A 17,382-nucleotide genomic window follows, 5' to 3' on the forward strand; every position below is an offset into this window, starting at 1 on the left:
ATGGGGTCGCACAGAGTCAGACACAACTAAAGTGACTTAGCAGCATCAGCAGCAGTTTCTCCAAAAACACTGACCGAAGAGGTTGAAAACATGTATTTCTACCACTCTTTCTAACTCAAACCTTCAGGGATGTGTTCTGAATTCAGAAATGCACAAAGCAGGGCTCCTGGACAAAAGATACAGATCACAAGGTGGCTGATTTTGTTTAAGCATTGGGAGTAGTTTGGTTTACACGGCTGCATTCCTAGTTTCCATAAGATGGAAATGCCATTCATACACAATCGAAGTTTCACACTCTTAAATAATGAAAATAGGATCTATGATGCTTTATGATAATGCATGATGATAAGATACAAAACACGGTACAATCTGAATCGTAAGTGCCTTTTGAGTCAGCTAAGAAGTCAAATAATGTTCATGGGTTAAGGATTTTAGATTGTAAATATTTAGAAGATGGTCATCCCAGAGTTACTCTCAATTAACCGGAATAGTGAACAAACCAGAAGGCCCTGTGTTGCAATCACTCCAATGAAGAAACTGACTCTAGTTTGGAGGCTATGCTGGATTCAAGTCACTACAGTCCTCAAAGTGCAGGACTGTTCCAGGTGTGACAGCTCTGTGGAAAAGTATGAACGGGATGGAAATCAGGACTAAAGTGGTAAATAATAACTGGATGAAGCACGGCTTGGAGCTATCTGTGTACTTCACTCCCTTCTGCAGAGGCCAAGGGCAGCTAAACTGGGGGATTAAGAGTACACCCCATTAGTTGTATTGCAATAAATTGTACATGTGTGTACATAACCTGGCTTCCCGGGTGGCTCTAGCGGTAAAGAACCCACCTGCCAATGCAGGAGACTTAAGGGACTCGGTTTCAATTCCTGGGTCGGGAAGATCCCCTGGAGGAGGGAATGGCAACCCACTCCAGTATTCTTGCCTGGAGAATCCCATGGACAGAGGAGGATGGCAGTCTACGGTCCATAGGGTCACAAAGGGTCAGACACAACTCATGTGACTTCCCACACTCACACACTCATACATAACCTGTGTGGATGTAACCTATGCAAGAAAAAGAAACCAGGGCATAGAAAGGTTCAGAACCTATGGTCTACTAATTCCAGTTCTGGTATTTCTCTTAAGTCAGTTATTCAAATGATAGAAAAAAGGTTAATGTAGAAAGATGTCCATCATTATTTATAATAACCAGAAATTAGAACATCTAAACTTCCAACAATCACAATAATGATAGAGAATTTTTAGTAACATAGGAAACTGTTTAAATTAAAATCCTACGTGGAAAAAGTAGCAAGACAGAAATGCAAAAATGCATACAAAGTGGTGTCTGGATTGGATCCTGGAATGGAAAAAGGTCACTGGTAGGAAAACTGGTGAAACCCAAGTAAAATCTGGAGTTTTGTTAATCACAGTATACGAATGCGGGTGTCTCTGTTTTAATGACTGTACAACAATCCTGTAAGATGTTAGCATCAGGGTAAACTGAGTGTCACGAACATCCATCCATAGTTCATCAGGCACTCTATCAGATCTAGTCCCTTAAATCTATTTCCAACTTCCACTGTATAATCATAAGGGATTTGATTTAGGGGAAACAGTGGAAACAGTGTCAAACTTTATTTTTTTAGGCTCCAAAATCACTGAAGATGGTGAATGCAGCCATGAAATTAAAAGATGCTTACTCCTTGGAAGGAAAGTTATGACCAACCTAGACAGCATATTAAAAAGCAGAGACATTACTTTACCAACAAAGGTCCATCTAGTCAAGGCTATGGTTTTTCCAGTGGTCATGTATGGATGTGAGAGTTGGACTGTGAAGAAAGCTGAGCGCTGAAGAATTGATGCTTTTGAACTGTGGTGTTGGAGAAGACTCTTGAGAGTCCCTTGGACTCCAAGGAGATCCAACCAGTCCATTCTAAAGGAGATCAGTCCTGGGCGTTCATTGGAAGGACTGATGCTAAAGCTGAAACTCCAATACTTTGGCCACCTCATGCAAAGAGTTGACTCAGTGGAAAAGACCCTGATGCTGGGAGGGATTGGGGGCAGGAGGAGAAGGGGACAACAGAGGATGAGATGGATGGATGGCATCACCGACTTGATGGATATGAATTTGAGTAAACTCCGGGAGTTGGTGATGGACAGGGAGGCCTGGCGTGCTGTGCTTCATGGGGTCGCAAAGAGTCGGACACGACTGAGCAACTGAACTGAACTGAACTGAAACTGAGTGTGGTGAATGGGGATTCTATATGATCATGGAAACTCTCCTATAAACCTAAAGTTATTAAATAAGCTTTTAATAAATGTGAGGAGTAGAGGGAAGAAGAATGGAAAGAAACAAACAAGAATGTCAACAGTGGGTGATTCCTGGATTCTGGGATTCAAGGTGATGGTGATTTTCTTCTTTCTAGTTTATAAATTCTTTGTATATGCTATAATGACTACAATGGCATCACGGACTCGAGGGACACAAGCAAACTCCAGGAGTTGGTGACAGACAGGGAAACCTGGCGTGCTGCAGTCCATGGGGCTGCAAAGAGTTGGACACGACTGAGCGACTGAACTGAACTGATACTACAAAGAACAGATGTCACCCTCATAACGTGCACAGAATCGCGTGGTGCCATGGAAACCACCTGCGGCGGAAGCGGCGGCAGGCGGGCCATACCTTGTGACAATAGTGCACGGCGGAGACGATCTGCCGGAAGAAGTGTCTCGTCTCCCGCTCGCTGAGGCGCCGCCGCTCGCTGATGTAGTCGTACAGCTCCCCTTTGCTGGCGTACTCCATGATGATCACAATCTTATCCTTGTTCTCGAACACTGCAGGGGGAACAGCGACACACAAACAGCCTGTTTAACCGACAAGCTCACTTAGGACTACAGACCACGCAGTAGAGAGAGGCGACGATGGAGATGTCGCTGCACGGGGGTGCAGAACAGTCGGGCCGTCAACGTGATGAGGAGAGGGGCAAGTTGCCCAGCCAGGTGGACAATGACCTCATCGCTGCTGTGACTGGACTCCCCTTGCTAACGCTGCACGATAAGCGTCTCTCTTCTGAGGACCCCACTCCCTTCACCAGGTTCCTTTCTCACAAGCCCCTCCCGCTTCTACATCTCCCGTGTTGATGGGATGATGGGGAATAACAAACACAACCACCATTTATTAATCACTGGATACGGACCAGCTACCTGGATCCCCAACTGGGTGGCTGAACTTGTCACCTCTTTACTCAAAACCTTCCAGACTCTCCATCTTACTCAAGACAAAACGCCAACTTCCAAATGTGGCCCCCAGGTCCGACAAGTCCTATGGGCCCTTCTTATCCCTGTTACACATCTGTGCATTTATTCTATCTATACCATTAGAATGTAAAGTAGGCTGGTCTGTTTTATTCACTGAGATATCCCAAGCATTCATGGCCTTTTGGCAAAGGGGTTCAATCAAAATTTATTAAATGAGGGGACTCAAAACTTCATAAATGCATTCTGGACCGTTACAGTAAACCACTACACGGCACTAAATGCTTCTCTCTGCTCACCCCTGATATTCTCTAGCAATGATGCTCAAACTCTGCTAGACTGACCGAGGAGTTCCAGGCAGTCAGACGCCCATAGGGCCAGGTCAGAGAAGGCCTGAAAGACGGGCTCCAGGTCCTCAGTTCCACCTCAGACAAAGCCACTCCACTGCTGTTTTATAAGCAGAAAGCTTGGGGCTTTCACATATGATGTCTTTTGAGCAAGGACAAAATAATCATTATGTTGAAATCCATAACTCCCAAAGGATATAGGATAAAAATGTTTGTAGGATACCCAAGACCCTCCTTCCCAGGTAGACACCTGCCTACCTCCCTCCATCTCATCAGCTTCTGCCACTCCCTGTCAGGCCCCCTATGCCCACTGATGCCAGACTGTTCACTGTTTCTATCTCTCTCTCTCTCTCACACACACACACACACACACACATTGCTGTTTCCCACCTCCATGCTCTTCCCTCTTCCTTTACTCCCACCTGTCTGACCTATCAGGGCCCCTCCAACTCATCAGGCAACAATAAACTCAAATATGGCATCCATGCTGCCTCCTTTCTGCCTCTTACTGTACTAATGGATACTGCATCACAGCACTTTCAAACTGCGTGGATATATTTGCTGACTTACATATTTATTTCCTCTGTCTGGACTGTGAGCCTAGACTTAGAGAGGTAAAAGCTAGTTTTGGAACCAGACACTCCTCAGCAGATTTCTGGATCTGCCTCTTACTTGCTGTCTGACTCTGGGAGAGTTGCCTGCCCTCTCTGTGCCTCACTTTAGTAAATGGTAACATGAGAATATATCAGTATGTACCTCTAGAACTGTCGGGAGGGTTTATTGATATCAGGTATTTTATAACCTTATAACAAGGCCTGCCTTTTCACTCAATAATGTTAGTTATTCTTGTTGGTGTCAATACTATTGGACCCCAGGACCTAGCACTGAGCCAGACACAGAGACACACTCAGTGAACCGGAATGTGCCCCGGGCCTGGGTCCCCTGTCCTCCCATACCTTGTCACTGGATGCTAGAAGCTCAGGCCCCTCCAGTTCCTTTCTGGCTCCTTCAAGTCCAGCCAAGCCTCTCTGATAAAAAAGAAGGGAGAAGCAGGAGGGCAGGGAGGAGGAGGAGAGAGAACAGCCAGACGAAACTGGCTGCTCGCAAGTCTCCTGGCCTTGCTGCACCCTGCAGTCTTGGCTCCTGCTGGGGATTTCAGCCTGTGGTGCACTTTTCACTAACAATAAACTCTGGAAACTGGAAAACCTGCCTCAAGATGCATGGCTCAGCCTCAAAAAATGACAGAGTGACAGGCCCTGGAGAGGGCAGTGGGTTGTCTAATTTTAAAAGTTGGGGTGGCAGAGCAAGTTTTGGGGGAGGTAATTGAGGGGGAGAGAGGGAAAGTACTTTGACAGGGAAATAAACACGGAGCCTCACACTTCCAACAAGACTGATACATGCTTAAAGGAGGCCAAAGCCACTGGTCCCTTCAGTGATCAGCAGAAGGTGTGGTCACTGGCTGCATGCATACAAAAGGCCTGTAACAGTGACCAGACGTGTCCCTTTCCAACTGGCTAACTTGGTATCAAGGAGGTATAAACACAGTTCTGTTTGACATAGTTCAATGTCACAAACATTTTACTAAACAGCTTCCATCAGTGGATCCTGCTGCTCCTACCTCTAAAATAGCCCCTGGTCCCGTCCACCTGTCTCACGTGCCCAGGCATCCCTTTCCTAATAATCTCCCCTGATCCTTTCACTCTTGTTCGTTTGCTGACTGTGTTTGGAGGGGCTGGGGAACAGCTCCAAATACATGTTTCATGGAGCACTAGTCCCGCAAGTCATCCAGAGGAATAAAGGTTTCCACAGTCAGACATCGGTAAAATATTTGGAAAATGCTGATACTTGATCACCCCTGGAGAACCTGGCTTCTTTAACCCTGAGTTTTGCAGGGCGATTTGGCCATTTCAATATTTCTACTGAACTAACTAGGAGCCAGTTTGGGAAATACTGAATGAATGAGGCAAGAGCCCCACTGTTATCGGCAGGGCTGGTGGGCAGCTGGGTTAAGAGAACTGTCCACGTGACCAGGCCTGGCTCTGGAACCCCACTCTTCAGTCCTCCAGCAGGAAGTAGCTGGAGTCTCGGGGTCAATGCCATAACTGCAGCCCTGGATAAAGTAATTGCAAACATTTCTAGACTTGGAGCATCAGTGATTCATCAAGGAGGCCATGAAGTGTTACATATGAAGCCTTCTGAGCCCTTCCTAATAATAGCAGCATTTATGGAAGGCCTACTATATGCAGGCACTGTGCCAATATTGCATGAATTATATCACATGGTTTTGGTCCTATGACTATCCCTGTTCTACGGATGAGAAAGCCCAGGTACAGTAAGGTTAGTGACTGCCATGGCCATAGAGCAAATACAAGGCCTGAGCCCTTGAATGACTGCACACTCCACGCTCTTAGCCCCTTTCCTACTATCCACATACATCAACCTCTCTGAACCTCAGTCTCTTCATCAGTAAATAAGGCCAGGAACCTCCTCACACAGTAAGGGGGGATTCAGTGAGCTCACGGGCCCTAGCCCCCTGAGCACGGTGTCCAAGCCACTGCTCAGTCACCGTGAGCTATTCTTGTAATTACTCTGTCTGCTTCTTAGGCAGCTCTGGCAAAACAAAACCCTAAGACTTTCCTCTCCCCGCTGGCATCACTCTTTAAAACATGCAGTGGCTGCTCCAGAATCACAGGATTTTCGAGCAGGAAGAACCTTAGAGATCAGCTATTATTTTTTTCAGAATAGCCCAAGATTTAACACATATAAGAGCAAGGCTTTGGGAATTCGTCCTGAAGAATGACTGGTTTCCGCACCCCCAGCCCACGGCTCGGGCTTGCCCACTGTAAGGTCTCTATCAGCCAGGTGATAGGAACACTCTCAGCCATTCTTCGGGCAAAAAAGGGCCGCTTCCCTTGGGCACTTTTACAACTGGTTATTTATAAGCCCAGAAATCTCGTCTGTGTTTATGTTATTAGTCACTAAGCAAAAGCTTATTTTCCAACAGTTGGGAAGGGTTTCCTTTCTGAAAAATGAAAGCCTGTGTCTCTTGGCCAGACAGTTTTACCCAGAAGCCTGGTGGCTCCAGAATGGTAAGGAAAACTATGGCCCTTGACAAGCCAGGCCTACCAGGAAAATTAAACCCCTGAATAGAAACTGAGCTCAGCTTGAGTCAGCCTACAGTGTGGGGCCTGAGTCCATGTGGTGCAGACCCAGGTTTTTAACAGAGCAACAGAGCTTCACAAAGCATCCACGGGGGATAGTGGAAGAAGTCTTTACCAGGGTAAGAAGGGGAGGAGACAGCCGCCATCAGAAGGAGCAGCATGAGTGTGGGGGGACCAGGAGCGTGTTAAGCAGGATCACCAGAGTGGACAAGTGACGGGGACTAAGACAAGAGAAAGAAGGAACAGAATATGAATAGAACACAGAGCCCTTGAAGGCCCACAAGGAGCTCAGCAGACCTATGACCAAACATTGCCAAGAAAAATAAACAGATGGAGCAAGGGACAGGGTAGCATCTAGGATCCTGGACCCATGAACCAGTGCAGGATTTCATCACATCACCCCGAGAACTTCTCCAGACAGTTCCAGGGGATCCCTCCTCCCCTGGAAGGCTGATCCATAATCACTGTGCATGCAGACACTCAGTCGTCTCTGACTCTTTGCAACCCCATGGATGGCAGCCCACCAGGCTCCTCCTCTGTCCGTGGAATTCTCCAGGCAAGAATACTGGAGTGGGTTGTCGTTCCCGTCTCCAGGGCATCTTCCAGATCCAGGGATTGAACCCGGGTCTCTAATATCACAAGCGGATTCTTTATGGTCTGAGCCACCAGGGAAGTTCATCATAATCACTGTAGTGAACATTTATTGAGCAACTGCTACATGCCATGGATTGTCACATCCAATCCTAACAATCCTATGAAATTAACATTATCCCTACTTCATAAACAGGGGACCAGCACTCAGATCAAGAAACAATGTGGCCAGCACCCTGCAAGTACCCTCCATGTCTTCTTCGGTCACTAACCATCTCCCCAGGGGTATGTATATAGGCCACTATCACAGATTAGTTTTGGATTTTGAGTTTTCTAAAAGTGGAATCGCAGCATGTAGTATATTCTTTTGTGTATGGCTTCATTTGTTCAACATTATATTTGTAAGATTAATCCATGCTGTTCTATGGAGTCAAAGACTGTCCATCCTCACTGCGGTAGAGTACTCCAGTTTGTGAATGTATCCATTCTGCTGGTGAGAGACACTTGGGTTGTTTCCAGGTGAGGGTCACTAGTCGCTATGAACATTCTTGCGTATGTCTTTTGATGCTGCTGTCGGGAAGATAACCAGTTAGGATTTGATCCCAAATATGTGTGACTCAAAGCATATGTTCTCATCATGACTCCCCACCGCCTTCCTCCGTCATAGGTTTACCCTTCTTGCCTACTACTCAATAAAGACTCTCCTTTATTAACCAATATCACTCCCTTTTCTGAAAATGCTTGTTTATCAGCCTATCTGAAGTATTTATCGGAGCATCTCGCTACATGATAAAGGGGATACAAACATAGCATAAGACACCAGTTTTTGGAGGAATTGCTATCTAGTTGAATAAAACTTCATGCATGCATGCATGCTAAGTTGCTTCAGTCGTGTCTGACTTTTTGCAACCCTATGGACTGTAGTCCACCAAGCTCCTCCGTCCATAGGACTCTCCAGGCAAGAATACTGGAGTGGATTTCCTTTCCCTTCCAGTACTTATAAGTCAAGGGCTAACCTGTGAGATACAGACTTTAAGTACCTAGATGATCAGAGAGGAAGATGGGAAAGGCAGTCCGAAAGGACCTGCAGAGATTCCTAGAGAAAACAAGGGTGGAACTGAACCATCAAAAACGCCTTGCATTCTGTTTGCACGAACTGGTTTTACCATTGTCTCAACAAATCCTAAAATATCCAGACTCTCTCCTTTTTCTCCTACTGTTCCACAGAAGGACCTTCTTTCCAGACACTCACTTGCAGTATTTGTCCTGTTTTCTGTTTATTTTCCATTTCAAGGGAGAGTGGGAATTGGTTACTATGGTAACAGCTACTTCTCCCAATTAATTCTGAATTTCATCAGATTTTGAGTTTGACAGTCCAGTTCTGCCTTCTGATTGCCTGGCTTTCACAACCTCTCTAATTACAGGTCTCCTAACCATTCCCTCCTGCTGCCCTCAGGGTTAGTAACACAACTTGTAGAACTTGAGAAAATGCATATGATAAAAAACAATGCCCTGGCCTGGGAGATCTTGGGATTTCAACCATCCACTGGCTGCTTTAGAGCCAAAAAGAGGCCATTTAGGAAGAAAATGGGCTTGGGAAGGGAGAGGGTGGGAATCATTTAATGTTCCATGAGAAGCAGGTTATAAAAATTAGAAGCTATCATTCTGCTTTACATGTAACCTCAAGAGAGGCAGGCAGGATTTCCATGGTGGTCCAGTGGTTAAAAATCTGCCTTGCAATACACGGGATGTGTGTTCGATTCCTTGTCAGGGAACTAAGATCCCACCTGCCTCAGGGCATAAGCCCACATGCCACAACTAAGACCCAATACAGCCAAATAAATAAATTGAAAAAAAAGAAGAAGAAGGCTCATTTGTTAGTTTTAAGCAAAAAGCCAAGGGCCTAAAATGGATCAGTCAGAATTCTTTTCACGCCTTTGCCTTCCATTAGCTCCATTTTCTAAATCAGTTCCAGGATGCTGCCCTTCCCTCCGTGGTGGGGCCTCCTCACATTGCCAGCATTTTTATTACTTTCCTAAAACCTCAGACCATTCCACTCCTCAGGGATGCTCTTTTATTAAAGTTCAGAAGGACCCTCCCAGAAAGCCTCTTTCTTTTTCATTTCAGAAATAGAGTGATCTTTCATTTGCAAGAATTGTCTGAACCTAATTAGGTCATTTAGTCAATACAAGATTCATTCTTCAAGAGTTCCCTCTCCAGAACTAAATTTCAAACACCTCATGGGCTCACAGCTTCATCAAATGGTCCTCTAATCCCTTACATCAGAAAGCCTAGGGCAGTGAGAGTGAGAAAAATAACCTAAACTGGCAGCTCTCCCATTGTCCGTGAGTTGGTCAGAGTTGACTCAATGTGTTTCCTGGTTTGGACAATGAAAGGCTCTTTAATTCACTCATTGTCTTTTCTTAAACCAAAACTCTGGATGTTGGTTGGCATGCCCAAGGAGAACCAGAGCCAATCAGGCCACCCACAGCCAGCAGTGGACTCCACAGAAGGCAGACGAAATGAAAGAAAGTGTATAAACTACCTAAAGAAGAGTGGATGCAAAAGCCTGGCCAAGAACCATTCATCAGTGTTATCTGAAGGGACCAACAGCAAATACTGGGATGGCAGGAAAATAGCCAGCAAAGAGTGGTTGTGTGGGAGAAGGACGCCATTCAGGGCGCCATGTTGGACCAACTATTGGACTCCACCCTCCTCCGATGAACTACTAGGAAAAAGCATGCTTCTTCAGTTTGGGCAGTGAAGGGGTAGAAATCCCATCTTCTGTGAAAACAACCTTCATCTCCCTCCCATGAAAATCACCGTAGGGGACTTCTCTATATGGTTTCATTCCACCTTTTTTTTTTTTTTTACTTTCTATTTTGTATTGGATCCCTTCAGGATCTAACTTGCAGAGTCTGAGATTTCTTGATTTTGGAATATGTCTCTGTTCCCTCCTGTAATTCCTGACAATGGGTTCATCTGGTACATGCAGCTCCGAGATTGCTTTGGAACTCCCCTGGAAACTGAAGAATGGACTCCAGTTAAGACAGTCAATCCTAAAGGAAATCAACCCTGAATATTCATTGTCAGGACTGATGCTGAAGCTTCAATACTTTGACCACATGATGCAAAAAGCCAACTCACTGGAAAAGACACTGATGTTGGGAAAGATTGAGGGCAGGAGGAGAAGGGGATGACAGAGGATGAGATGGCTGGATGGCATCACCAACTCAATGAACATGAGTTTGAGTGAACTCCAGGAGTTGGTGATGGACAGGGAGGCCTGGCGTGCTGCAGTCCATGGGGTCACAAAGAGTCAGACATGACTGAGCAACTGAACTGAACTGATAGCCAATTAACAGTGTTGTGATAGTTTTCAGGTTCATCCCACCCTTATCACTTAGGGTGGAAAAGTCAAATTTGTGGTTATCACACTTTTGGTTCTAGTCACTGCTTGACCCTCCAGGAGTGGCTCAGGACTATCTTTTCAACCCTAAATCCTACTCTGCTTCATTAGACAATAGAGTGCAGAGTTTAAGAGCTTGACTCCCAGAGCCAGGCCACCTGGGTTCAAATCCAGGTCTGCCATTAACCCAGCTGAGTGACCTCGGCAAGTTACTTAACCTTTCTGTTCCCTCAGTTTCTTCATCTGTTAAACGGAAGCTTCTAACCTCATTGTAAGGATTACCCCAGCACACAACAATAAGCAGACATGTTAAGTGTCCGCTGTTATTATTAGGCAGCGGGTCTTAGTTTAAAAATGAAGACATGCCTGGATCAAGTCCAGGATTATTACGAATCTGTGTTGGCAAAATCCACTCCTGAGATTGCCTTTGTGCCCTTGGATGAGAGGGGTTCAAGAATAGAGGAGATCGTGAACTAACACTCAAAGGCATCAAAGGACTCAGCAAGCCTGGCTCTCTTAACTAGGGTCCATTCTTCAGTTCCCAGTGGTGTCCCAAAGCACCAATGTCGATCTTGGAGTCACACCTACCAGATGAACCCACTCTACAGAATTACGGAAGTGGGCAGAGCACAAATTCCCAAATCAAAGAAATCTCAGGCTCTGAAAGTTATAAGTTACAGTTCATCAAGTCCAATCCCCCTTTCAGGATCCAAATGCCCCTGTAGGGTATGGTCATTGTAAAGACAAGTCTCCTACACTCCAAGAGCCTTCCTAATAGTTGCAGCCTTGGCAAATTTACAGAGACATCCCAGTTTATTTCAAAAGACCCTATGTTACATGGCAATAAAGTTCCTTTTTTTTTTTTTCTTTAAAAATTAGCTTCAAGTACAAGTGGTACTATTTGAAGCACTAGAAAATATTGAATTCCAGGAAACCCAAGAGGGAGAGGCTGGACAGCCAGGGAGTAGCATTCGCATTTGGTTGTTTTATGTCTAATCTCCTGCCTCTAGAAAAATGACTTGGGTGTAATCAAATGAAAACAATGAAAATAATACACTTGAAGGTCAAATAGCTAACTTCATAGGAAACTCATTAGAAACGTGACTGGACAGATTCATAGCCCAAGAGCTTGTTCGTCTGATTCTAAGTGAAGAAAACTCTCTGGGGGCTGTGCGATTGATGGGGGGTGGGTCCTCCATTTGGATCCAGTCTGATGAGAGAGACTTCATGTGGAACTTGTGAATCTGGCAGCAGAGGGAGTGCGTTAAAATACTCAGCAATTCGCCATGGGTTCAGAAGAGTAAACACAAGCATAACACACCACTTAGCCAAGTTCAACAAACTGTTTCATGGGGCTCTGAGTCCCTGATGAGGGCAGCAAGCAAATGGCTGAGGAAGGAAACCCAGGCCCAGAGGTATCGCCCACGGCTCACTGGTGACGACTGCCAGAGGCATGTTCTGCTCTGGAATCCACTGATGACAAATGATCGGACCAAGACAAACGTTTCCTCCTAGTTGGAGGATCAAGCCAATCTTTCTCAGCCTGGCCAATTAAACTGAAATCTCTAGGGGTGGCAGCAGCATTCCTTCTTATAAACACCCCCTGAGATTCTAATGTGCATCCAGAGCTCAGAATTACTGACTTGGGCAATCTGGCCTCAACCTCACCACCATCCAACAGAAGTTTCTACTCCAGCCAGCAATGACCTCTCAGATCTCTAACATCACATCAAGAATAACCAGTATGGCATTATTGAGCATGGACCTCAGACCATGCTTAGCAATTTTATTCATTATCTTTTTTTTAAGACTTTTTTTTAATGTGACCATTTTTAAAATCTTTCTTGAATTTACCTTACTGCTTCTGTTTTTTGGGGTTTTTTTATGTTTTGATTTTTTGGCCATAAGGCATGTGAGATCTTAGTACCCCGAGCAGGGACTGAACATGCATTCCCTGCGTTGGAAGGTGAGGTCTGAACAACAAGTCTGCCGGGGAAGTCCCTACCCATTAGCTTAATCCTCACAATCTTATAAAGTAGCTAGCTATTGACCTCATTTTATAGCTAAGAAACCAAGCCTCAGAGAGGTTAAGTCACTACCCCAAAATCACACAGTAGTATGCAAAGCAATTGATTCATTCAAATCTAAGCCCATTTGGACAAGAAAGACATACTCACCCTACTAGACCAGTACCTGGAACACAGGTGCTTAAGACATTTTTGTAAAATGAATGACTACGGAAATGAAGAAGAACATGGGGTACAATTAGTGACCCACAGATCTTGTTAGATCAATTCAGCTGTCCCCTAGCTTCAAAAGGGCCAAAGTCCAGATCTGCTTACTGCCTGAAAACCCTAGATTAAGGTTTTTTCTGCCAGAGGAGAAAAGTGTTCATTGCTTCTACTACAGGTGTTTCCAAACCATTGATGCTCACAGTGCAGCCCTGCTTTGGTTTCTAATCTAACCTACTGAGCAATGGTTATTCTAACATGGTGCTTCTCAAACTTGAGAGTGCATTAGAGTCACTTAGGGGACTGGCTATTACACAGCACATCCAGGCCCACCTGCAGGGTTCTGATTCCATAGGTCTAGGGCGGGGCCCAGGAGACACTGATGCTACTGGTTCTGAGTCTGTCAGAGAACCATGCTCAGATGTATTATTCGGCAGTTTATTGGGATCCTGCCACCCTCAAGGGGTTCTTTTCCAGGGCAGCAACAGTTTCTGACTCCAGGACCTCTGCTGGGTTCGTGGAAACACGTTTTACTGGCCCAACTGTCTCTGGCCACAAGTTGTGAGGGAGGAGAAGGCAGGAACACCCTTCATTGGAGCCTGGATTTTTAAAGCAGTGATTCTTCACTAAGAGACAAGCAAACACTTTACCCGCTGAGCCATGGGAGAAGCCCATATCCCCTTCCAGAAAGATCTAATGGAATCTCAGAAGGCACAGTTTGCTTGAGAAAGCATATTATGTTTCTAAGAAGTTGGAAGGAGCTTTTAACCGATGTAAACTCATGCAAGACATCTCCATAGTAGGAGTTCTGAGAATTGAGTAGAATACAGTCTCACATCTTCTCATGGACAGCAGGTTTAAGGCAGATGGAGCCAGGCCATGAAACTCACATGATTATCAAAAGAGACACATTTGCTTGCAATTCTGTTTCTGAAGTTTGAGAGACTCTCCCAAAGGCAAGCGATCACAGCTGACAAATGCCAAACAGCCATCCTACTTTGTCCCAGAAAGCCAGGTTCCCTCTTACCTAAGACAAGGGATGTGATGAAAGGACTAGCCAGTTCCGGAATATCACAATGCAAAGGGCCAAGAGAGAGATGTAATCTTTCAGGGCCAAGAAGAGAGATTTCCAGGAACAAAAAACCGAGGGCATCAAAGTGAAAGCATCAGCCCAATCTCCCCCACTTCCCACCTTTTTGCTTTTACATGCGTGACTGTTACCAGATGGGGTGCTATTTCCCTAAAATAGCAGCAAGACACCGCTTCATGGTTTTGTTATGCAGCAAGACACCGCTTCATGGTTTTGCAGATTTGAATCTCCGGGACTTTCAAAGGGGAAATGGGGGTGAGACAATGTGCCTTTGATGTTTGAACTTGGGTCCTGAAATCAGAACCCCGGGCAAAAACCGTTTTTATCTCTTCCATCCTAGGCAACCAAGTTGAACGCTCAGGCAGGCACTTCCTTTTCAGCTGTTCTTTCCTTATTGTCAATTACCTCCCTGCTGAGAGAATGGAATCCCTTCGACTGAAAACAGGGGTCCATCTTGAGATGGGACCAGTGATTTCTTTCTTCCTTTTCTCTCTTGATTAGGTTACCCTTAGCATCACATGCCAGAAGGTAGATGTCTATCCCCTTTTATTTACTTAGCATTAGGAGCCAGTGATGGTTTGTGTTTACACAGAGTTGACAAATTTGAGGGTCAATCACGTTCACCTACAGGTCAACACGAGAGTAACCCTGGGGTCTGGCTTAAGAAAGAAACATTTGAAAGGAATTATTTTGGGGATTTGGTGACCAGCAGCACTGATTCAGTGAAGTTGCAGATTTTATGAGCCTGCAGGTATTGTGTGTGGTGGTTTAGTCGCTAACTCATGTCTGACTCTTTGTGACCCCATGGACTACAGCCTGCCAGGCTGCAAGTACTGTGAATAGTATACAAATAACTTACATTTCCATGAACTAAAGCTCAGAAAACACTTGACCAGTGAGTTCACCAGACTGGGGACCCAAGCTTCTTCTTGAGATAATGCAGAATTATTTTCTAAGGTACACACCATGCTGAGATTGAATGCTCTCACATGTTTAAGACAGTAACCACTATGAAGGCCAGGAATTTTGTCTATTAAGGATTGCTATTATTGTTTCTGCTACTGCTGCTGTTGCTAGGGTATATCTGGTGTGTACATTTGTGTGTGTGTGTGTGTTTTAAATCACAAAAGTCCTTGTTTAAGAAGAAATTGTAAAGATCACTTGGCTAATGTCCCAACAGCCTCTTAGATGCTTGGGCACTGATTTTTCACTCCAAAAATCAATGCATCTCAGCACTAAGCTAAGGCTTCTGATTGGCTCATCAAACAATCAGCTCTCAAGAAGAATGTTCCCCTTTCACTCTGTGAGCTGCAGAGAGACCAGTGTATTAACTGATAAACTTGGGTTTCATCACCATTGCTGTCACCACATTGCCCCTGCCATGCTCCAAGGTTCAAAAGGAGGGAGAAAAGGCCAGGCTGAGGGGGATGCCTGTAGCACAGTGGTGGGCTGCAGAACCAGCCAAATATGACATGAGGTCAGAGGTCCGGAGCTGAGGACTGGCAGAGGAAGAAAACAAATGCGGTAAGAAGAACTTTGTGCTAGGGCCATCAACTAGTCAGAATACTCAATATTACAAGCTGAATGTGCTGTGCTTAGCTGCTCAGTCGTGTCCAACTCTTTGCAACCCCATGGACTATAGACCGCCAAGCTCTTCTGTCCATGGGGAGTCTGCAAGAAAGAATCCTGGAGTGGGTTGCAATGCCCTCTTCCAGGTATAAGCTGAATATCCCCCCCGAAAAAGTTCGTATGTCAAAGTCCTAAACACCTAGTTCTTCAGAATACAGCCCTATTTGGAGTCTTTAAAGAAGTGATTACGTAAAAATGAGGTCATTACGGTGGACCCTAATCCAAAATGGGCTTCCTTGGTGACTCAGTGGTAAAGAATCAGTCTGCCAATACAGGAGATATGAGTTCAATCCCTGGGGGGAAGGTGCCCTGGAGGAGTAAATGGCACCCCACTCCAGTATTTTTGCCTGGGAAATCCCACGGACAGAGGAGCCTGGCGGGCTATAATCGGTGGGGTTGCCAAAATGACTAGTGACCTAAGAAGGAGAAATTTGGATACAGACACGTACAGATGTGAAGATACACATAGAAGACAGCCATCTACAAGCCAAGGAGAGAGGCCTTAGAAGAAACCAACTCTACCCACACCCTGGTCTTGGATTTTCAGCCTCCAAATCCAAAATCAATTTCTATTGTTTAAGCCACCCAGTATGCGGTAGCAGCCCCAGCAAGCCAACACACCCAGCAAGTCATGAACCTGCCTCAGTTTCCACAACCACAAAATGGGAACACCTGGGCTGATCACCTCCTGGGTAGGCTGCAGGGATCAAACAAGAGTAGATATGGGAGAGATCTGTGAACAAGGCAGAATTCTACAGATAACATCAGGATGTCTAACCTCACTCTGGGCAGTGTGTTCTTGGGTCCTGGACAGGGGACAGATAAAGTCATAAGACCTGGAGACTCTGGGGTCACAGGCGGAGGGTCACAGCTGGAATCACACTTTGGGGATCACCTGTTCCTAACCCCTTGGGAAGGGAGGGGAGCTGCCCTCCTCCACAGTTATTTAGTGGATGTGGGAGAAAAAGAACTTGTGTGGGAGAAAGGAACGAGAACAGAACAGAAACCGGAGATCTCCAAGAAATTAAAAGAAAAAAAAAAAGGCATATTTAAATTCCTGGGAGTTCTCTGGATTAAAACAATACCTTTTATTTGTAAGGTACACTGCCAGTTACAAAACACTTAAAGGCAATATAGTTCTTTTTAACCTATTTGAGGTCAGGAAGGGCTTCCCTGATGGCTCAGACAGTGTAGAATCCACCTAGAATGTGGGAGACCTGGGTTCAATGCCTGGGTTGGGAAGATCTGGAGAAGGGAACAGCAACCCACTCCAGTATTCTGGCCTGGAGAATTCCATGGACTGTACAGTTCATCCTTCTGAGGGTTTGATGAAAGCTATGCATTCACCCCCAACCTAGATAAAAATAACTCATGAACTTAACACATAAAGCATTATATACCAACATGGTCCCATCCTGCAATAATGAAAATGCTCTGTATATCTATGCTCCAATATGGCAGCCATGAACCACGAGTGGCTGTTGAGCCACTTGAAATGTGGCTAATATGACAGAGCAACAGTATTTTTTATTTATTCCAATTAATTTTAATTTAAATATCCATCTATGACTAGTGACTTCTGTTTTAGACAATATGGCTACATACTATTCCAGAGGATTTATAGACCCCTGCTAATCACCCCTGAAGCACCCCTGTCAATAGACCCCACATTAAG

At 45.2% G+C, this 17,382-nt stretch overlaps 1 protein-coding gene across 2 annotated transcripts in view; it reads right to left on the minus strand.

Moving 5' to 3' along the window:
• Window positions 1–17,382, minus strand: part of NUAK1 (NUAK family kinase 1) — a 77,233-nt gene that overhangs the window by 23,903 nt on the left and 35,948 nt on the right. For both annotated transcript variants that reach the window (XM_055394510.2, XM_055394511.2), the window contains exon 3: window positions 2,678–2,829. In XM_055394510.2, the coding sequence (XP_055250485.1) occupies window positions 2,678–2,829 (152 nt within the window). The remainder of the gene's footprint in view (window positions 1–2,677; window positions 2,830–17,382) is intronic.

This window comes from Moschus berezovskii, chromosome 6 (assembly GCF_049115385.1).
Source record: "Moschus berezovskii isolate FMDL1 chromosome 6, NW_MosBer_1.0, whole genome shotgun sequence".
In the NCBI taxonomy this organism is placed as follows: domain Eukaryota; kingdom Metazoa; phylum Chordata; class Mammalia; order Artiodactyla; family Moschidae; genus Moschus; species Moschus berezovskii.